This window comes from Phialemonium atrogriseum (genome assembly GCF_030411735.1).
Source record: "Phialemonium atrogriseum strain 8032-3 unplaced genomic scaffold QBC33scaffold_7, whole genome shotgun sequence".
Taxonomy (NCBI): Eukaryota; Fungi; Ascomycota; class Sordariomycetes; order Cephalothecales; family Cephalothecaceae; genus Phialemonium; species Phialemonium atrogriseum.
Window position 1 is genome coordinate 465,234 of NW_026848144.1, and position 20,756 is coordinate 485,989.

Below are 20,756 nucleotides of genomic sequence, written 5' to 3' on the forward strand. Positions count from 1 at the left end.
CGAGATGCGTCCCGATCGTGCATGCTAATGAGGCATGCACACGTCCCGTCCTCAGTCTTCAATCAAGCTGAAGCGCGGCTGTGAATATGCAAGTTACGGTTGTTGCCGGGTCTACCACGCCTTGCCTGTTCACTCGATCCTGCCCCAACTCCAAATGTTCAGCCCAACCTTTACCCCCTCAACGACGGGCAGCCCGGCGTGCCACGTCTCCTCGTAGCCACTCCCCGTGCCATCGGCGCGGAAATTCTCCCAGTAGACGGCATTGCCGACCAACGGTTTAAACACCGTCCCCCCCTGGTCATCCCCTCCATCCCCCTCCCTGGTGCTATTAGCAGGGCACTCGACGAACCGGCACCACCTCGGATCGCCACTGCCCCTCAGGGCGGGGAACTCGGTACCGCCGCCGGCCAGCGCGCCGTCGCCGTCGTCCACCCACGCCATGAAGCTGCTGACGCGCCCCCACCCGCCGCGCCCGGAGCTCCAGTCGAAGTGGTGCCCGTAGTGGCCGCCGGGCCGGTAGCGCTGGACGCGCAGGCGCTCGACCCAGACCTCGTCGCGCCACCCCTGCAGCGCGCGCGCGCGCGCCTCGACGCACCGCACGCCCGCCGTGCGCGGCACCAGCGCCACCTCCGAGTCGCGGACGCCGGCGTCGCGGTGCGCCGTCGAGCCCGCGTCGTGGGTCACGGTCGAGGGCTCGAAGATGGGCTCGCTGTTTGGGTGTTAGCCGGATGGGAATGGTTGATGATCATGGGATTTGGGGGGGGAGGGGGGGGGGGACGTGCGCCAACTGACCTGATTTCAAGGAGGTGAGCCCGCTCCTCTGGCCGTAGGAATCCCTCGATGTACAGGACTAGAGGCTCCCTCGAGAAGATGTGGACGGAATAGGAGTCCTCGGGGCACTGTATGCTCGTCCCATTGGCTGTGTCCTGTTCTGGTGCCAGTAGGTCGAAGTTGATTTGCGGCCGGGGGGTTCGCCGAATCTGCGGTGTTGCCGGTGAGAGGAGCTCTGAGATTGGGTTGTAGAAGAGTACGAGAAAGGCAACGAAGGCCACAATGTAAGAGTACATTCTGTCGATACAAGGGAAGGAAATGATAAGGAAGTGAAAATATATCGGATACTAGGTAGTTACAGCGCTCAGCGGTCTAAGGCAGGCCATCCTTCTCTAGAACATCAGTGATTCTGCATTTGTTGCATGACGAAGCAAGGAAGCCGCCGCGTCGAACCATTCCATGCGAGACACCAGCATCGCCTCATCCCCACTGAAGGTCGGGGGGCGGGTACTGCTGTTCTATTGTTCCTCCGTTGCATTTTGTGGACGATAGATTTCGCAGCTCCAAATAACCACATTCCGTTAACTGGCCCGATAACACATCTGAATGATAGCTGCTCTTATAAGTTCCATCACCGATTGCCTCCCGATCATCTGCATTACTTAGAACGTAGGTTCTTCCACGTTTGAATTGACCATTCTGGCACGCGGCAGGGGTCTGTGCTAGCAGTAGGTGTCATTACGCTATTGCATATTTCTTGCAAGTGGAGCTGGCAGGAAATTATTCAGACGCCTTAACGCTTGAACAGATCGTTGCAGAGAGATATCATTCTTGGCCCACAGCTATCTTTATATGTGCGGAAAACGAGAACCTATAAGAACGTGCTATCCGGTATAGTGTAACGGTCAACATATCGCGTTTTCACCGCGGGGCTCGGGGTTCGATTCCCCGTACCGGAGTCAATTTTTTGATTATTTCTCCTCTTACTCTCTTTTTTTTTCTTTTTCTTTCCCTGTCTCCTTTCCAGCTTTGTGAAGTTTATATTTTTACCATTCTAACTGTTTCAGTTCAATATTATATAGCTGCTGTTTCTTTTGTTTTCTGTAGGTAGTGACCATGGTTCTACGGAATTGCTTAGGCAGTAACAGTACGGATCCGTAGGAAGTTGCAACTATGCGCTTTTAATGCTTGCGTGCTCGTCAGCAGCTTGAATTAGCTAGTGCTCTAATAACTTCTCCAGTTGCTGTGTATTCTCCTGGTTGGGCTCTGTTGCCGTCAGCCATCTTTGTCGACACCTTCCCATGTGGCCAGTTTCCCGATGTGGCTGTGGGCTGGCCTACATGGTTCCGCTCGACATAGTTGTAGATAGTTTTCTCTCGCCCAACGGAGGTCCCAGTCTCCCGCCAACGATGTGACATGAATGGCTTGTGTGTCGCCTTCTCATCATCAGAGTCCTCAAACTCCTGCAGATGGTCAGAGGTAGAGCCGGGCTCCTGAGGGACCTCGCCGGTCTAGTTTAGGCTCTGTAGCGACACCGGAGCTCTGAGAGACTGTGTGGTCATCTCCTAATCCTCCTTGATGTATAGGTCATCGGCCAACGACCAGACTTGGTAGTTGCAAGCGAGGTGGTTCGACGTGTCATTGCTGCATTCAATTTTCCCGTCGGGTTGTAGCCCCCCTTTTTTTTCCCGGTCCCTGCACGGTTCTGCGTCGAAGCCTTCCAATCCCAAAATCGACCGCAGATCTTGCAGATCTGTCTATTCATAGATCTGCGCGCAGCCCGTCTGGTGACAACGTCCACAGAACGTCCCAACAAGTCCAAAAGATCAACGGAGAAGATGGGGGGATCTACAGTCGCAGCCATGGGGTAATGGGGTAATTCGGTGGTGTATCGCTTCTTCAACTGTTCCTCACTCGCCTTCGGGGCGACTCGCCTGCTGCCCCTTTTTGCCACCCATTTCTCAATTCTCCCATCTGATAACTTCCGGTTGGGCAGTCGAGTACAACCTTGTTACTTCTAGTTGTGAATGATTCCACTTGCAAATACTTTCCATGGCGCGAGGGCAGACAGACTTCATGAGTCGGGGTACGTGTATCGGCGTGCCAAGCGAGATCGACTGGGAGCTCGCCCAGCCCGGGGAAGGCAGCGGAGGGGGAGGGAGAAGGGGATCTTCTTCACCATGCCATTGTTCTTACCCAGGGAACACCGCCACTCAACATGCCGCTATAGTTGGCGTCGAAGCCCAGTCCGCTCAGAACTGTCCAGGGAATTGAAGCTCAAAATCGATATCAATACAAGTACGAAATTACAACTCATTGCAATCATAATGCATCATATGGCCTCGCCTTCCTTGCCGTTCCTGTCCTTTTCTTTACCTTTACTTTTCCTTCCTTTAGATTTCTCGCGCCTTTACATATTGATACATATGCCGGATATGTCGATGATAACGCAGTCCTTCTCGGCGCGCGTCGATATTTATCGGGGTCTGGTTGCGCTGACCAGTTGAGAGAGTTATTTGAGAGGAGTGGTTAAAAGTGGCCAGCCGGGTAGGCAAATTCTCTCAGGTGTTCACGTCTCGTATGTTGGCGATCTCTCGGCATTCGTCGGTCTCGAATCATCGCTGCATGTGCTCCCTTCGTCGTCACTGAGTCTCTCGCCATTATCGCGATCGGTCCTCCCCGAGGCATCGGGAGACCGGCCATTCGAAGTTCGGCTGGGTGACAGGACATCGGCCTGGCTGTTTCGTACGGCTAAACGCCATTGCCTGCGTCGAACATTGATGAACCAGTTGGAGATTTGGTCTGGCAGACAACCTGTTAGCGGCATTATCTTCCATAGATAGATAGCTCACGTCTAGGTGGCCCAACTTACTCATCTCTAGGCCAGTCTGCCCCAAGAGCTGCTGCTTCTCCTCCTCAGTCGGATAGGGATGTTTCAGATGAGTAATGAACCAGGCTCGAAGGCTATCCGTTGCCTCCTTAGGTAGGTTGCCTCGTCTCTTGGGGCGCTTGCCGTCCTTGATCGGAACTGTTCCACCGCGTTCATTCACACGCGCGGACCCTGGGTAACGTAGCACGGGACTGCGACTATTCTGATCATAAAGAGGTGGGCGAAGAGAGTGGGATTGAGCCCGGGCCGGATGGTATGATCCATAGGAGTCTCCAGATTGAGAAGGACGAGTATCAGCCTCCATCGCAGCCATCTGGCTATTGCTCGAGAACGCAGCCATCCGTGGGCGTTCTGAAGGGTAGTCTTCAACCGACTGCTGGTGTGTGGGCAACGAGGCAAAATTGGGTAGCGTCCGTCGACGTTCCCCGATGGGCGGAAGAACGCCGGTTTGCACCATTCGCGAAGGACCAGCCCAAGACTCTGTTGCCGGTCTCGGGATTGTCGTGGGAGATACAGTACTAGGAGGCTGCCTTGCGGAAGCTAGCGAGGGATAGGGGTAGAGCCCTGGCGAATCTTTCAAGGAATGGGAATAAAGTCTTGGGACCTGGCTTGCCCTCTCGTCGTCTTCTTCGCCCCACGACACGCGCCGCCGCTTGTTTGAATAGGATGAATAAGTATACTCGGGGGTAGTCACTGCCCCAGAATGGCCAGAGATTGGCGATGCAGTTGATGACGACGCTCTTGAAGCTGCGACCAGGCCCATGGTGCCAATTTCTGTCTCCGGAATCATCTATGAACCCGGTTAGTTCTTGCACCGAGAATTCGTGGTGCAGTGAGCAGTCAGTCGTTTACCTGGCGGATGGATGGTAAAGAGAGTCTGTCACCGGCATCTTGAGTCTTCCAGGTCGAGTCTGCTTGACCTCCTGCATGCCATCTAAATGACTCCCCTATCCGGAAGTGGTCCCTTGGTCCGAGTCCGGGTAGAGACATGGTGGCACGATTGTCGGTGATTCTGCCTAAGCACGATCCGATCGACGGTGGCGAGGAAGACTTTATAAGTCACTCCTCACAGAGTTTGTGAGTAGATCAGGGGTCAGAGGCGCGGTGAATGACAGCTGGGCGTGATCTCGGACGTTTTTTTTGGTTTTTTTTTGGAACCCAGCGAAGGGGAGATGGGCCGAAAAGGCGAGAAGCGATGATGACCGGGATAGGGTGAGGCCTGGTGGTGTTCGTAGGACAAGGAAGACAATGGCTGTCTTATGTATGTGCTAGAGGCCCTCGATTGGTAGACGTCTTGTCTAGGCACCTAGTCCATGAGGGAGTTCTGGCAGGATCATATAACGGAGCGAACGACAAGGAACGGCGGTGACGGCGGTGACGGCGAGTTTGATTCAAACCAACAGATCTGAAGTGGCGAGAAGGGCTCTCCAGGGCAAAAACAACGTAGTATAGGTAACAATTTTTGTAAGGATGTGACAGGCAAGGAAGTGGAAGACGGTACGGAAGTTGGAGTTGGAGGCTCAAGTGCGTATATTAGATCTTGGGCAGGGCATCTTTGGGATTTGGAGACGGTTTTGATGGGCAAAGCTAAACTGGAAGGAGCATGCGCTTGCGAACAGGGAACCAGGGATGGCAGAATGTAGAGGTGTAGGTTGTAGGCAGGTAATGTAGTACCTACCTAACTACCTACCTAACCTAAGGTAGTGAGTGTACACCACATGTATCCGGACGATGGGGTAGGGGGGACCCTGGGACTGATATCTGCTCCCCTTCTGCCCACATGGCAGGCATACTCTGCTAGGTGGGGAGAGGGGTACTGAATCAAGACGCAACAAGTGCAGTCTCCAGGACAGGGTTAGGAAGGAGACAATTAAACAGACCAAAGATGTCAGGTTCGCGGTGGAAGAACTGGATAGACTGGAATGTCAGGACCGTAGCACGCGGCGTAGGCACACACACGCACACTCCTCTTCATCACATAGGAACTACACATAACCTACCTACCTACCTACCTACCTACCTAACCTTACCACTCCGCAGTACTGCGTAGGTAGGTATAGGTGGCATAGGCGGGTAACGGCGGGGTGTGTGGATTATTAACAAGTGATGTGCGGTGGAGACTGGGTACGGATACATAGCAAGGGGCTTTGACAGGGCCGAGGCCAGGGCTGACAGCTAATCTCCATACCTGCACTCCATATGGGTGGAAACAGGAACAGCTCCTGTTTCTGTTTAGCTGCCCTCTGCAATGAGTGACACGGGACGATGACCTGGTCGGGAGAGTTGACGCTGGGGGAAACCAACAGGGGTCTTCCCAGGTCTCATCGGCCCACCACCCCACCGTCCCACAAACCCCCGTCAAGGGACTTGGGGCGCAAGCCAGATGAAGAAATTGCAAAGGATGGATTGAGGTCACGATCTGACAGCACCGTGGCAAGCACGTTACTTACACGGACCCACCTCCTGGCATACTTCATGGAAATTGCAGATGATGTTATACTGCTGTAGGTAACCACCTACATATGCAGGCAGAGACCAGAAATGGTAAAGGATCAGGGAAGGAGGTTGGATCTTGTTTCGGCGGACAAGCTGGATCGTAAGCCATTGTCAATGAATCGTAGCCTGAGAATGCAAGCGCCCGTTAAGCCATAACTATTAGGTGGTAAAGGGCATGAGGCATCAGGTCGGAAAGTTGGTCCCCGTCCGAACCCTGGGCAATGGGGCCAGCACAAGGCCAGTGCTACTGACATGACTTCCCTCCATCGATGATGTAGGGTAAGTACGACCGGGCTGACTCCTGTCGGGCCTCACCCAAGCCACCCCGATGGTCTCCTGTGACAAGCCGGGGGTGCAGAGGTTTGTCTCCAACTAAGGTATGTGCTGTATGTACAATACCTATCGGCCACGCACAGGACCTGGCTGGCGGATGGGAAAACCAAAGCCTGCGCTATTTCCCAGGAGATGTCATTGGAGGGGTACCTATCCTTCTAACTGATCTAATGCTCTCGGCGTTTCTTCATCCATTTCAAGGTGTGGCCGAGGCGTTATGCCGAGTCATCTGGCTTGACAACCCGATTTCCGCAGCGATCTGCAACGAGATAGTAAAAGCCGGTGGGACGTCCAGAACAACTGGGCCCAAGAATGAAACGGACCGCGAAGAGTTATCGCAGCCTCGGCCGACGGTAGACCTTCTTAATCCTAAATTCCTTGCTGATCAAAGGTTGACGAATACCCAACCTCGGGGCTGTCCCGATGCCTGCCGGCGGCAGACCGCCGGCAAGGTAGCGCCAATTCTCGCCGTGCGTCAGCACGGTGTGATAGTTTGACGAAGGAAGCTTTAAAACCCCAGATATCGCCGTCAGTCTGGCCGACGACGGGGTCCCCAAAAGAAGAAGACAGAGCGTTCAGATCGATGCTCGACACAGGATATTCCGTTCCGATTTCTTTATTTTGTAATCGGCCCCGGAACCATTGATAGATGAGTCGGGCTTGTTTTTCTTACCTCTTAACGGCGTGCAACGCTGCCTTTCCGAGGTGCATCTATCTGTCCGTCAGGTAGTTAGCGTGGTGATGCAAGGGGCCAAGGCCCGTTGCAATTGGCTCGCCAAATCTGCCACGGCATTGCGTTGATGTGCGGGCGGCGGGCAGATCTGAAATGGAGAAGGGGGATCTTGGTTGTGGTTCAAGCAACATTCCTTTGCTTGCGATTGGCTTTTCAGCATCTATCACCCAAGTTCCCAGTTGCCTTAATCTGCACCGCCCCCCGACAAATGGAGGTACCTATGTAGCATGGTAGGAGGAGATACATACGGTACAGTACATACGTCAGGAACAATGGCGATCTAATCGGAGCCACCAACGGCCACCCTAACAGACAACCTAGACCACGAAAAGAAGTATTGGGCGCACGGGCGCTCGATGCTCAACAATTGAGCAACCTGGGATTACGGCAATCCATGAATCAATGGATACAAGTGAAGAAGATAGTCAAGGCCTAGATCATGGCCGCTGGTAGAGTTCAAGACCACATCGCTCAACGACGCTAATCGCCTGGTGCAGGCGTCAGCCAGGACAGTTTGCTCCAGAGCTAATGAACGCCTGCCTAGATAGGCAAGTTTAGCTTTCAAACTGGCGTCAGGTCACCCTGCCCCGCTGCTATTCAGGTGCCATCCAGTCCTGAACTTCCATGTCAAACGGTGTGGAAAATGGGCTTGACGGTGGAAGAGGTGGGCCATTTACAGTACGTAGCTACGTAAATAGTAGTAAAGAAGGCCAATCACTCACGGTTCCGCCGAACTGGGGCACCCGAAAATTCATATTCCCATGTCAGAGTACCCACGGACTGCACGGACAACTGCAAGCGGCCGGGACGGTGCGCCGATGCGGGATTTCGATTTCGCCCCTGGGACAACATTCGTGTACATTGAGCAAGTGACTCAGCGCTGTCTACACGCCAGTTTCGTAGCATGTACGGAACACCCGATACGGAGTAGGGGAACAATGGGCAGTGAGCTGGTCAATGTGCAATCAAACATTAACATTAAGCCACACGGGCTGCCGAGGAAGGCAGCACACTGTAAGGTCGACCTTTAATTCGAGTTCGTATTGCATACGGCAGCTTGGATGCATCGACGGCACTCAAAAGCCCTGACCCTGGTTTTGGGAGGCAGCACGGTCGTCAACACAGTCCCAAACCGATGCACGCTGCATGACAGCCCTGAGCCAACAAACAAGTAGATGCACGTGCTGTGCTTTATGATGTACGATGTACGATGTACAATGTGGTGGCCTACCTATGTAGGGTCCTATGTGGTGTACGGCGTGTATACGATTATCTCCTGAAAACGGACACTGGAATAGGGGGACCTTGGGCTCACACACCGCTGGCTCGGACCTTAACGAGGTAGGTAGGTAGGTATCGAGGCCAAGTCATACGTAGGTAGTAGGTCGAAAGTGGTATGTTGTGTCGCCAAGTAGTGTAAATATCGGCGGGAATGATGTGGGAAATGGGTTGATCAGCTTGGCAACCCCCCGCTAGCCGTTTCCACTTCCAGTGACGTACATATTCGTGCCCATGCAAGGGAGGCTGTCTTCATGTCAGCAACCCGAGCCCAAGGCTGTCGCTACCCATCTGTCTTGGCCGTGTTGGTAAAATACTGCGGCCCCATTTGTCCCCTCGTGCAGGTGCAGGCAAACTTAATTTTACCTACCTAGGTACCTACCTAGCAATCCAAAAATACGCACAGAGCCAATTTCCACATTAAAAGTGAGGGTCGTCGTCGTCTTGCCGTCCATGCCTCCATATCATGGGTACGTATCCGTGAAAGTAGTACCCGAGTACGCCAAGGTACCATTTTGCAGATTGTTGTGGCACCCCCCTTGTCAAATTGCGCAGGGACCATTCGCGACAATTCCTTGAATCGGTAAGGGCTGACCTGTCACTGTCAGGACCCCGGTCCCTTGGCACAAGGGAGGGGGTGGGAGGTCAAAAGTGGACCGGCGCCTGCCGCCAAGACAACCCGTTCGGTCGGGTCGTTTCACTTTGTCCACCTTCCCCATCTCCGGGATAACGGCGGCTAAACCGATTTCCCGGTGTCCGAGTCAAATGCGGAGGATAGCATTCCAGTTGGGTGCAGTCGAGCAGCGGAGGGTTCAACCTATTACTCCGATTCAGGCGAGGGAGTGACACCATGTCTTGACTTGAGCCTCGTGGGCATGTATACGGACTGTCCTGGCAAACGTTACAAACAACACTAGGTATGCAGGACAAGCCAGAAGAGAGAGGGTGAGCCTTACCAACAACCCACAGACAAGGAGAACACGGGATCTGTCACAGATGCTCCCCCCCAAAGGTGCGGAAGTACAAGCTGAACGCATCATCGGACAGACAGGTAGGTCCAGCGAGTTTGGCACGCTAACAGTACATACATCGCCAATCTTGCAGGAACAACAGCCCAGGGAATCATTCTTGACCAGTGGAACGAAGGGCTCTTCCTATTTTCGACTCGTGTATAGCGACACGCCCCTCCCTCGTGATCTTGTCCCCCAGTTGGGCGTATATCATCCAACCAGTTTTCGCGGCTGTCGAAGCGGCTCGCTACATGCTCACCACTTTTTGGGTACGGCGGCTGCACGTTGTACAAACATGCGGCGACCTTTCCGCCCGTCGTACCCCAGGCTTGTCTTGTTCACCGGGTCGGCAACCCCCGTATAAAAATCGCATTTTTCCTGGTGGTCTCTTTCCGTGTCCCACCGCGACGTTGTATGCGGAGAATGTCAGAGTTTCAGCTGAAGAGGTTCACGCCTCTTCGTCCAACCCCATTTCTGCTACGCCGAGCTACAGAGTTTTCTTCCGACGAATCCTCGCCTGGGGAGGCTGAAGTACGTCCTCACCGTCCTCCCGCCAACACCCGGGTTACGCTGGGAGAATGAGGAGGTTGCCGGCGGGCTTACACCGCTCAGGAGGCGCCCACCGATCAGTTGGTCGGTCGATTAATATACATGAACAGCATGCAAGTCACCTGCCAACCTGCCAACTGCCGCAACGTACGGCCGTGATGAGGGTGTTCGAGCCCACTAGGGACGTCGTGCTTATCGCCAAGTGAGGCGTACGGGATTCAAAGGGCGCCGCCTTAGGCCCCCGTTACCGTGCGATGGGGAAGTCAAGATGGACTGTCAAATCTCGCACAAGCGCAGCCATCGTCCACCCAGTCAGCTCCGATTTCTGGGCGCGCCCCGTCAGATCTTGACCGCGAACCATGGCAGGGGTAGAGACGGGGGCACCACTCCCAAGTGTCTCGTGAGCGATTAAGGCTCTCGGGTAAACAACGGTGTATACCACAGCAACTCGTCAGCAGAACCGATATACAGGGGCATCCTGTCGTATATCAGCCTGGTCTGATGATCGACTACTGTTCTATAGTCTAAGAGCCATCTTCTGGATTTTACTCCTGAGATAGTGGAATAGGCAGGGAGTAAGCAAGTTTAGGTGAAGTATAAATGAGTTGCCAACTTATTCGCTGCCGCCTCAAACGTGGGATAATGCCTCGACGACTATGGAGGAGTTACTAACTGCAGGTAAGTACAACAAGAGAGTAGCAACAATCAGACATGTCATTGCTTTGCCAAGTCTCGTTCCCCGGGGGCCGTCGGTTGGGAAAAGGGGAAGTGGAAAGAGCCGACGCATTTCGGGACGATAATCAGACAGGCGAAGCCTTCTCATGCAACTCCCGTCAGAACCCTGAGGGGGCAAAAGCCCACCAAGGGTGGATTTGTCAATGTCGCATCCGAAAAGACGCAACCCCTCGCAGATCGACCACGGATGCTCGATCCGCCTCGTGTGCAGATTGTTACCTGTCATGTCATGTCCGCCAAAGAGGGGAGGAGGAAGGGTAGCGCCGAAGGTGACAGGAGGTACCTGCAGCTGATGCACCTTCTTTCCAACAGTACGGCGTGATAGTTTATTTGCCCAACTCCCCACACCAAAGGCGTCTTCCGAATGACGTTGGCTACAAGTAATGCCCAGATCTCTGACCAGTATTGACAGCCCTCAAAACAGCATCCGCCGCCTTCCATCTTTCTGCTAGTGGGGTTTCTTAGCTCCAAGATCTTTTATCAACAGTTTTCCCATCGACTGCCGCTGGCACTAATCAATAACAGCTTCCTCTTCTGCTCTGGCACAGCAACACTAGTTACCAGGCAGCAGGCACACATGGGTCCGCCCAGGATCAGGGGAGGTAGCGTTCGATTTTCTCAACGGGTATCAAACAAATCCCACATGGCCCTGGATCCCTTGTCTCTCACCCGCCGACCCCCAAGTCATGACACAGAGGTCATTTACGCGGATGCTCCACTGGGCCCGCAATATTAGTTCCCCTCTCCTGGTGATGTGACGAAACGAAGGGAAAGAATACAACGGGGCCCGACGCCTACGATTCTAACAAGATGAATAGGGGGATGGTCGTCATCGCCATCGTCAGTCGGTTGATGTGGGCGAGTCCGAGCCCAGATCGTCAAGATCTTCCCTCATCCTCGGCCCCTCCCCCCGGGGAACCATCCATAAACCCCCATCCGGCAACGCTTCCTGTCCCGGCTTATTTGGCTTGTGATAAGGGGAGTTCTGCCTGGGATTATTAGATGTCCACTTCTTGGGTGGCAGGGGGGGTGGAGAAGGGCGACGGCTTCTCCCTCCACCTGTCACGTCTGCCATGGGATGGGAGCCATGAATCACATCCTGGCTGGGGTGGGTTTGGGGATTCTTTTTTTGGATTCCCTGCTTTGCGAGAGATTTTCACGGACCGCCAAGACCGTGACCGGGGGGGAAGGGAGGTGTTGACAAGGGGGGCGGGCAGGGGCCGGAAAGGGTGGTTCCCCGAGACCCCGGCTCCACGCTGGACGTTATCGGAGGAGTGCCGTTGAGGAGGATGGATGGCGCCATTTCTGGTGCGAAGAGTGCCGGATTTGTTTGGTGTTCTATGGAGATGATCAGATTCTTTACGATTTGCCTGCCGGCTTACATCAAGCTAGCTTGAAAGTTACCTAGTCTGGCTCTCATTGTGATGAGAGGAGAAGGGGTAGAAAAAGGAAAGGAAAGAAAACGGTGCGTGTGAGAGGGGAGGAAGCGTTGAGATCTGGTTATGCGTTGCAACGTAACTTCTTTTCTTTTTCGACCGCCAACCCATGCCCCAGAACTTCCAGAACTCACCTAGTCCCTGGAGAACAGTGACGGGCGACTGCGAAGGGCACATGTGTAATCTCTCTGCCAAACCAGTGTCGACCAACTGCATCCCAGTCGAACCCCCACTGCGTGAGGTTGTATTAGTGCACCTGTCAAAGCCCGAGAATGCAACTCAACTACCATGTCATACGTCCACTATGGCACACTAAGTTCCCTACGGGATACTACTACTGCGTAGTACATCCCCGAAAGCCCGGACTTCTGAGGCTGTGCAAAAGACGATGTCTCACTCCTGTACCCATCCGCGACGTGATAAACCAGCAACATCCCTCCCCAACTTGGCCTTGTGCAGCGCGCCATGGACCCAGCTAGTGAACACGGACGGGGATCAACCATTCCATGTTCTCGGTGAGAGTCAGTGTCCGCAGTAGTGCAGAAGAGGGGGAAACAGGGAGAACCACGCTACTGGCGGTAGCGGCCCTGCGGCATTCCTGCTCTGGGCTTTCCGTCCCTTCTTCCTCTCTCTCTCTCTCTCCACAGAAGGCTGCTGTTCCTTCTGTTGAAACAGATCCCGGCCCGTTGTCAAGGCGCCAAAGCCACTCAAGAGAGGGCAAAGAAGCAAAAAAAAAAAAATTAAAACTTGTTCGCTCTGAGAGAGACATCACATCACAGACAGGGGGTTTCAAAACGTTGGCGCCCAATCGCATCTTGTGTCTGCTGCCCCTATCACTTTTTTTCGTTTCTTTTTCTCCTGTGGCCCATGCGTGCGCCTTATACGAACGGAGCCAAGCGCCTCGCTGGGCAAGATTGACTTGGAAATCTACACTACCTCTATGCTAGTCTAGCGTCCGTTTCAAAGTCCCACCAGTTCATTGAAGACATGGGCACGGATGGCAGGCATTCGTTAGTCCGGCTAGTCTCGGGTTTTTGAATCGACCGAGGCAAGTTATGAGATCGAGTCCGTGTAGCAAAAACGTATATGATATACTAAATATTTCTATATCCATGTCCTGTTTGTTTACCGTACACGATGAGATTCCAAGAGGGATAAAGGGGGCAAGAATGCGTAACCAGGCCAGTCTTTCCAAACCAAAACAACCCAACCGTGACGCCGCGCCTGCCTCCCACAGAATGCATGTGACCAAACAGGACCCCTTAGTATCGAGTACAAACTCCAAACACGTTCAACCCAGCCAAGCTATATAGAAACGGAAAGAAAAAGTAGGGAAAAAAAATGCAACGCTCTATTATTCACTTCGCACTCGGCCGCAGCCGCTTCCAGAACGACTGTGCCTGGCCCTGCGGCGCCGCCCACCCCTTCTCCCTCCTATGGGCGTCGTCGCCAGCGAGGTCCCCAACGCCGCCGCCGCCACCCTCGCGCAGCTTGGCCCCCGCGCGCTGAAAGGCCGGGTCGTTCCTCAGGGCCTCGTCCTTCTCGATCTCGTCGTAGTCGTAGTCGTAATCGCAGTCGTCCACCGCCGCCGCCGGCACCACTGGCCATTGCTCGCCGCCGACCTTGCCGTCCTGCTGCTGGCTGTGGTGGTGGTGGTGGTGGTGGCTGTGGCGATATGCCCGCTCGGACTTGTAATCGGACGACGGCGCTGCCGCGTGGGGAGGCGCCCGAGACAGCGGGGGAGGCGTGAGGTTCGCCTCCTGCATCTTCTCCAGGCCCCTCGAGAGGGGCTCGACGAGGGGCGCCTTGCGGTCGAAGTCGTCGCCGCCGCCGCTGCGGTTCCATGCCGCCCCGCCGCTGCCGGGGGCGCCGTACGCGGGGGGCGCCGCGCGCAGGTCCTCGGCTGTGCGGTAGAGGGCCGGGAAGCGCATCTCGAGCTCCGCCTCGAGCTCCTTCTGGTGCTCGTTGACGGCGAGTATGCGCTCCGCTTTCTTGGTCGGGATGAGCTCTGTGGGGAGTCGGTCTTCGTTCTCCAGTTGTTTGAGCCATTCTCCATAGCGATCTTCGGTTTCCTGTGTCTGTCCCTGGTTCGCTGTTAGCAACGGTGCTTTTGACCACCGGGTTTGGCCAGGGCGGGAAAATAAAGGATGACTTACTGGAGATGGAGACGGTTGTTGTCGGAGGCTATCCACATACTGCTTCGCCTCCCGAGTCATCTTGTTCCCGCTGATGTACTTATCGAATGAAGAGGAGAACTCGTGATAATGCCCCTTAAGAATGAAGCATTTGCCGAGCCATCCCTCGGCCCGGAACTTGTCGTACAGAGCGTCAGCCAGCGGGCATTCCCAGCTAAACTCGACTAGCCTGTCGTAGAAGACGACGCAGCGCGATTGTGCCCATTTGGCAAAGTTTCTGCGGTTCTGGTCGTCCGTGAGGGTATCCTGGATCATCTCGAGCGTGGCATTCTGCACGAAGCTCACGGGCGTGCGGAGGTTTATAGCTTCGTGAATGTGAGACTTCTCGAAATGTGCTGGAGAGCGAAGGTCGACGACTAGGACTCGTTTCGTCGGGAAGATATCAAAAAGTTCGTGGAGATGTCCCGGTAGAATCATCCGCGCCCCATCCCTCGCTTCCGCTGGACGGTCGCGAATCCGGAGGTTCTGTAGATTACTTGCCAGGAGTTGCTGCTGGCGGCGGTGATGGAACCACAGCTGTCTGAGTTAGTTAACTGTTCGTAGGGGCACGTCAGCCAGCCACACTTACATCAACGTCTGCAGGCTCGACGCCGAGATTTGAAGCGAGGAAATGCGTCACAGACGCATCCGGTTGTGGCTCCTTCTGGAAATAATCATCTAGACACTGCGAAACCCGTTCCGTAAACATTGACCCTGCTTCGACATCCTGCTCGGAACTGAAGACGTCTCTCATGGGGGATGCGATCTGGTTTTGAATCATTGATCGTACTCTTCCCTTTCCCAGGCGATGGGTCTCAGAGCCAAGACCTACAGCATCTGCCAGACTTGTAGGGCTTGATGCATGTCCCGTAAGCCTGTTGAAGGATGCGAGAGAGGCGGACTGCATTCGTGCCAGACTCGGCCTCGCAACAGGCGCAGGCTGAGATCTCAGGTCGTCCTGCAAAAAGATGGAGCTGATCGTTGACTGGCTTTGACGACGTCGGAGTAGTGAAGGAGTCTCCCGTCCGAGAATGCTGCCCTCTTCATTCGGAGAGAAAGTGGTCCCAGAGAAAAGGGAATCAGCGTCGTCTCTCTCTGTCTCGGTCTCCGACTCTGACCCCGATTCAATTCCGTCATCGCCATATTCAATACCGCCGTAGTTGGTAACTGCGGCTCCAACGCTTGTGGCGTCCAAGGCGGGAGATTGTTGCCGGATGAGATTGTTCGAGCGGATAAAGGCAACAAACGAGCAGGCAGGATCTTCCGGTAAGAGATCCCAAACCATGACCGGTAGGGAGAGTAGGAGCAGAGTGGAATGGCTTCGGAAGACGCCCTGGATTTTGACGTGTTTCGCGAGCGCAGGGAAATTCGCTAGCCACTGCTCCCACGCATCCAGGTCTAACCTCTGGTCATCCTCCAATGCCAACGAAATCATGACATGAGGTTCGTCGATCGTGGGTCCGGCCACTTCTTCCTTTTCCTCCTCGGCAATGCCCCCACCTTGAATAACGGGTGGCTCTAGACACGGCGCAGGTGATTCGCAAGGGGGAGACGGGGGGAGTACGCTTTCAGGAATGACCCGACTGAACTCAATGCTCGGGGCCTTGTGGTTGGACGTCATCATAAAGTGGACGGGTGTTGACCTGGCCTCGAAATGTTTGCCATTGATCATGATCGGCCTGGGGTGCTTCAAGCGTGCCAATATCTCGGCGTGAAGCATTGCCGCCGAGAAGGTCCGGTGCCTCCACTCCGAGAGCACCTCGATGAGCGCGTTGGTGAAAGAATAGCGGCCGGGATCTGGTGCTATTGCATCCCAGCTGGAGGCAGATATTGTCTCGGTGATGCTCTTCCCATTAGGGAATGTTGCGCTTGCAGCTCCAGCACAGCAGTCCAGAAGAATCAAGGCATCTGATATTGACCTTTCCAGGAGAGTCTGAATAGCGGACCATCTGGGAGAATTGGTTAATGGACAGCGCCGAGAGCATGGAGACAGAGACCTACTGTAGCCATGGCGATCCGGAATGGCGCGTTCTATAGGCCGTTAAGTATATGGGAATGCATAAGGGGGAGGATAAAGCTTACGCGCACCAGGTGCTTTGCCTAGACTCGTCTATCCTCGCGTGGCCGCCATAGTAGACAACAAACAGGGTCTGCTCTGACTCATGCTTCTTGATCATGTCACCAACCTTGAGCATCAGCTCGAGATGTGAGTTGTCGGAAGGGATGGAGAAGACATCGGTCTCGAAGTTGAACTCTTCTCGCAGACATTTCTCCAGATCTTCCAACTCCGGCAGCACGAATAGGTCATCGCTTTTCCAATGGAGTAGCAGTGCTTGGACCTTCGTGTATCGCTGAGATGACCGGCCACGGTTCGGAAAGGCTCTGCTGGCCGACTACATCGAAACATGATAAGCTCAACGGGGTCACCCATTGGCGGACGTGTTCAAGCGTTTTGGACGTACCTCTTGAAGGGTCTCAACGAAAGATTCTAAATGTTTGACATGATACTTGACACGGCTTATATCATGAGTCGCAGACGGTGTGCAAGCCTCGCTAGAAGCCGAGCCATACTGAATTATCGATGGCATGTAAGCAAGAGGATCCAATCGTCGCCTCGACCATCGGCTGCGAGCAAAGAGATGCAAAGACTTAAAACAGACGACTTACAGCCGAGTCCGCGCTGCTTATGCTATTCATATCGGCCGGTCTCCGCGTCCGGATTGGAATGAAATGCGGCGTCTGCGGGTCTGCCATAGCGCCGGAGCTCCAGAGGAAAGTGAGACCAGGGCCAGGCTAGTTATAAGGGTGACGGTGGAAGTTGCGATGTCGATAACCCCCCACTGAAGTAGCCCATTAGAACTCGGAATTCAACAAGTTTAATGAGTTCGTGATAGACGAGACGATGGAGAACGATGGAACACGTTCGGCCAGGCCCTGAAAAGTCAAGAGTCCCATCACGTTGACAATTCGGTATCCAAATCGGGTTTAGCGGCTGATCCGCTCGGTGTTCGAATTTCGAAGGTTGAGTGACAGGCCTCCGTCATTCCGTCCCAATTGGCACAAGCACAAGTGGCCTTCCCGCTTCGCCCACCCATAGAAGAAGGCTGAGTCTCTTAAGTTAAGTTAAAGCTTCAACTAAGACTTGCCGCCATGCGACAGCGGACCACATTCATCCACAGGCCGGGTGATGCCGTCGACCCGGCTCTTCTCCAGATCTCCGCTGATAGTCTTAGCGGACCTGTTATCAAGGCAGCAAGAGAGGACCGGCTTACCCTTGCACTAGACGACTTGCCCAGCGAATTGCAGACTCTATTAAGGGACACACGCAAACTGCATATCAGATGGGCCAGTTCACGTCTGTCCGAATCAGTGAGCCCGTTGTTTTCGACGCTGCCGCCCGGATTCCACCTATTCTACTCTCCGCTGTCTAGCACGGGAAAAGACACGTGAGTCTTTATACCTAGATACCTACGGTCTCCGATATAGGGAGATAGTCTTGCATTTGCTGCGATGGTACACTGACTCGAAATTCACAGCCAGACGCTTTGCGAGGCACTTAGTACGGCTTTTGGCGATGTGGACTGCTCATCACCAGAGGTTTGTTGGCAATCGTCTGACTGTTTGCTGTCCAGATCAGGCAGGCTGACATCTCACCAAGGAGTCCTTCACAACCCTCCCTCATGAACGCTCTTCGCGTTCAACCACCTTCCAGTACTTCCAGCCGCTAGAAAGCGTCTCTAAGTTTGCTCGCTATGCCGTGAAGACGGCCTGCTCAGCGGCGGATGAATCTTGTGCTGCTCAAGTTGAGCGTCTCAGCAAAGCATCGTCACTGGACATCTCCTACGATGCTATCGTTGGGGACTTGAAGATCACGGCCCGTTGGCCCTACCAAGCCCAAACCCTTCGCGTTCCAACGCAGCAGTACAGAACAGAGGTTGGCATATTAGCCGAAGACAAACCCCCGAACCTAGAGCCTCAGGAGCTTGGCTTATCCGGTCTCCTTACTGTCCTTGGCCAGGACTCGGCCCCCTCGCCGACCCTGTTTTCCTTCCCGTCACGGCATAGACATGCCGAAGGGTCCTTTTCTGCCAAGTTCCTCAGTCCGACGGGCATGCACCCAACCTTGCAGATAACGCTCGAATCCACTGAGCAACCCTCGAAGGATTCGACTTGCTCACCGTACGCATACTTGACCTTGCCTCGGAGCATCTTCCCGGACAAGTATCAGCTGGCGGATGATCTCCTTCTGGCTTCGAAGAACCTAACCGCGCTTCGCTATGTATCTCAACCAGTTGACTTGGAGGCCCCCGAATACGCCATGAAACTGTGGGGGTCGGCAATCCTCCTCGAATTGTCGCCTCCTACTGCGGAGAAACCCAAGCAGTGGTCGGTGGAGGTTCCGCTACACCTCCGCTACCTTGCGCCCTCTCAGGGCGGCTACCAAGACATCGACATTCCGTATCCAGCCGTATTCTGGGCCTGTGAAGCGGTGGAAGGCACACAGTTTGCCACTAATCCGTTCGATCAAGCCAGTTTGGGGTACGATGGCTTCTTTGAACCCAGTACCGCTTTCTGGCATGTTGACCCTCGCCCGAGCACTGGGGAGCAACTGATCAATAGGGTCACCGTCCCAGTCCTGGACCTCGACAAGTCTAAATGGGTCAATCGTGGCACTGCTGCTGCTATTATCATAGGGTTTGCCTGGATTGTCTGGAAACTCCTGCCCGGACTTGCAAGGCCGAACAATAAGGGCGAAGCCGCGAGGCCAGCCAATACCGAAAACAAGAAGATGCGATAGGCATATCTGAAATTGGCCCGCATTGTCGGCCAAAACAGCTGGGATATTCCTCAAGTTTGTACAGGAAACGGCGCATGAGCAGCATCTCTCAAAGGTGTGATTATCGATGTCCCGCGGGATGACTTGCCCCGCCCGTCATGTATGTTACCCGTTGCGGAAGATTTTTGCTTTCGCAAGCTTAGAATGGACTCAATTGGAGGGTTTGCCAGGGGGTCGAGTTGTCCTTTGGACACATAAGAATGTTTTTGACGATCGCTTCACTCGTGCTTACATCCCAGCTAAACCTCTCAAGCACGACATGGCTCCTTTCCTCAGTCAAACGTCATCTGATGTCTAGGATTGGGTATGACCTCGTTTCGCCAGCTCTCGTCTCGGCCATTGCCACCCGGCACCCCACGCTCTACGTTCATCGAGCCTGGGAGGATGATGAGATGAGGTACGTGGCCCGCATTGCCTATCAAGCTGCAGATGCACAAATTAGGGGTTACCTGGCTTATGTTGGGAGGCGACGAGCATGGGGTGAAGGTGCGAGGCCGGAGATCTGATTTGGAGCCGTACAAGATGAGATGTTTCTCAATATTGATGGATTGTTCATCGATTGCAAGCCTGAGTGCTTGTCATGCCTGTTTCCTCTTCCCACCTACTTTTTTTCAACGTCATGATTTCCAATACTTGGGCATCTTCCGAAAATCACCTCCACGAAATTCAGTGGTGACCGGAGTGTTCACGCCGGCGCCGAGACCATGCACCGGACAAGCTCTGCATCATTCGTCAAAAAAAGCTTGTTCTAGGCCTCTGCAGTGCATCAGTCGCACAATGTTGCTTATCATGGGCGGCTTCTCGTTCGCTGAAACTGACGACATCTCTAAGCCCTTGCAAGCGTCTCAAGCAGAACCAATCCCTAACAGGGCATTACATCGCGTGACCTCCTTGGACGTCTAATCATGCCGGCACCCAATACTCGATCTCCAAGGCCGGTGGGCTAGAACCGTGATGAAGACTGGTCCAGCCCGTGCCAGTATCGGTCCGGTGGGGGTCCCGAGCGGTGGTACATGGTGATTCTACCGCAGATCCGGCGCGGGGGGTTGCCCCGAATATGCAGTGTCACACGAAAACCCGGTCCATCTGAGGCGCGTCAGGGTAAAAGTTGAACAACGAACGGAACTCGGTGCTCACCCCACGCTGCCCGCACACCTGTTCGCCTCAACAGTTGGGTAATAGACTCGCTCTCAACCTACCAACAGCGTTTGTGTCTCAAAGCTGACACGACAGGCGACCCCACGACGGGATTGGTCGGACCACGGTAACAAGGCCTGTTTCGTCATTGTGCATTAGCTAGGCCCACCCTCCTGGGTTCCTGGCTGGGCGAACCTGTCAGATTCGCCAATGACGTCCAACCTCACCCACAAATGATACCCCACCATTTTTAACGACAACCCCACCTACCAACTTTCGGCTTCAGTCTCATAGGATATGCTGAGGGCGCCGCAAAGTTTCTGTCGAACAAGTCGTCGATGTGACGTACCGATTCTACCCACTATGCCAGGGCCAAG

At 54.3% G+C, this 20,756-nt stretch overlaps 5 protein-coding genes and 1 non-coding gene across 6 annotated transcripts; 3 read left to right on the forward strand and 3 right to left on the reverse strand.

The window, feature by feature from the left end:
* Window positions 1–129: 129 nt before the first annotated feature.
* On the reverse strand, window positions 130–1,067 carry QBC33DRAFT_513399 (uncharacterized protein; the record flags this gene model as incomplete). The annotated part of the gene is made up of 2 exons (XM_060425974.1): window positions 130–709; window positions 793–1,067. The coding sequence occupies 2 exons, from the start codon at window positions 1,065–1,067 to the stop codon at window positions 130–132; spliced, it is 855 nt and encodes a 284-aa protein (XP_060285375.1).
* A 591-nt stretch (window positions 1,068–1,658) lies between these two features.
* On the forward strand, window positions 1,659–1,730 carry QBC33DRAFT_t30. The gene has a single exon. It is a non-coding gene; the product is annotated as a tRNA-Glu (tRNA).
* A 1,579-nt stretch (window positions 1,731–3,309) lies between these two features.
* Window positions 3,310–5,098, reverse strand: QBC33DRAFT_344992 (uncharacterized protein). Its single transcript, XM_060423786.1, has 3 exons — window positions 4,514–5,098; window positions 3,644–4,451; window positions 3,310–3,573 (listed from the first exon to the last, which is right to left on the reverse strand). Exons 1-3 carry the CDS (start codon window positions 4,649–4,651, stop codon window positions 3,341–3,343), a joined length of 1,179 nt encoding a protein of 392 aa, XP_060285376.1. The 5' UTR covers window positions 4,652–5,098; the 3' UTR covers window positions 3,310–3,340.
* Window positions 5,099–11,359: 6,261 nt separating this feature from the next.
* Window positions 11,360–12,284, forward strand: QBC33DRAFT_345421 (uncharacterized protein). Its single transcript, XM_060423788.1, has 3 exons — window positions 11,360–11,492; window positions 11,614–11,700; window positions 12,029–12,284. The coding sequence occupies exons 1-3, from the start codon at window positions 11,482–11,484 to the stop codon at window positions 12,201–12,203; spliced, it is 273 nt and encodes a 90-aa protein (XP_060285377.1). The 5' UTR covers window positions 11,360–11,481; the 3' UTR covers window positions 12,204–12,284.
* Window positions 12,285–13,254: 970 nt separating this feature from the next.
* Window positions 13,255–17,324, reverse strand: QBC33DRAFT_345516 (uncharacterized protein). The gene is made up of 7 exons (XM_060423789.1): window positions 17,073–17,324; window positions 16,868–16,975; window positions 16,488–16,798; window positions 16,407–16,436; window positions 14,995–16,354; window positions 14,388–14,942; window positions 13,255–14,309 (listed from the first exon to the last, which is right to left on the reverse strand). The coding sequence occupies exons 1-7, from the start codon at window positions 17,157–17,159 to the stop codon at window positions 13,590–13,592; spliced, it is 3,171 nt and encodes a 1,056-aa protein (XP_060285378.1). The 5' UTR covers window positions 17,160–17,324; the 3' UTR covers window positions 13,255–13,589.
* Window position 17,325: 1 nt separating this feature from the next.
* On the forward strand, window positions 17,326–19,437 carry QBC33DRAFT_345069 (protease B nonderepressible form). Its single transcript, XM_060423787.1, has 3 exons — window positions 17,326–17,851; window positions 17,942–18,002; window positions 18,064–19,437. Exons 1-3 carry the CDS (start codon window positions 17,556–17,558, stop codon window positions 19,201–19,203), a joined length of 1,497 nt encoding a protein of 498 aa, XP_060285379.1. The 5' UTR covers window positions 17,326–17,555; the 3' UTR covers window positions 19,204–19,437.
* The last annotated feature ends 1,319 nt before the right edge of the window (window positions 19,438–20,756 follow it).

What these genes read in the sequence shown, in the direction of transcription:
- QBC33DRAFT_344992 (XM_060423786.1), bottom strand. Translation starts at nt 4,651, where the DNA reads ATGTCTCTACCCGGACTCGGACCAAGGGACCACTTCCGGATAGGGGAG. An exon ending in CTTTACCATCCATCCGCCAG is followed by an intron (nt 4,452 to 4,513) that starts GTAAACGACTGA and finishes CCGGGTTCATAG; the next exon opens with ATGATTCCGGAGACAGAAAT. An exon ending in GCAGACTGGCCTAGAGATGA is followed by an intron (nt 3,574 to 3,643) that starts GTAAGTTGGGCC and finishes GTTGTCTGCCAG; the next exon opens with ACCAAATCTCCAACTGGTTC.
- QBC33DRAFT_345421 (XM_060423788.1), top strand. An exon ending in CTTCCCTCATCCTCGGCCCC is followed by an intron (nt 11,701 to 12,028) that starts TCCCCCCGGGGA and finishes CGGAAAGGGTGG; the next exon opens with TTCCCCGAGACCCCGGCTCC.
- QBC33DRAFT_345516 (XM_060423789.1), bottom strand. Translation starts at nt 17,159, where the DNA reads ATGGCAGACCCGCAGACGCCGCATTTCATTCCAATCCGGACGCGGAGA. An exon ending in TAAGCAGCGCGGACTCGGCT is followed by an intron (nt 16,976 to 17,072) that starts GTAAGTCGTCTG and finishes TCGATAATTCAG; the next exon opens with TATGGCTCGGCTTCTAGCGA. An exon ending in AACAACCGTCTCCATCTCCA is followed by an intron (nt 14,310 to 14,387) that starts GTAAGTCATCCT and finishes AACCAGGGACAG; the next exon opens with ACACAGGAAACCGAAGATCG.
- QBC33DRAFT_345069 (XM_060423787.1), top strand. Translation starts at nt 17,556, where the DNA reads ATGCGACAGCGGACCACATTCATCCACAGGCCGGGTGATGCCGTCGAC. An exon ending in TCTAGCACGGGAAAAGACAC is followed by an intron (nt 17,852 to 17,941) that starts GTGAGTCTTTAT and finishes CGAAATTCACAG; the next exon opens with CCAGACGCTTTGCGAGGCAC. An exon ending in TGGACTGCTCATCACCAGAG is followed by an intron (nt 18,003 to 18,063) that starts GTTTGTTGGCAA and finishes CATCTCACCAAG; the next exon opens with GAGTCCTTCACAACCCTCCC.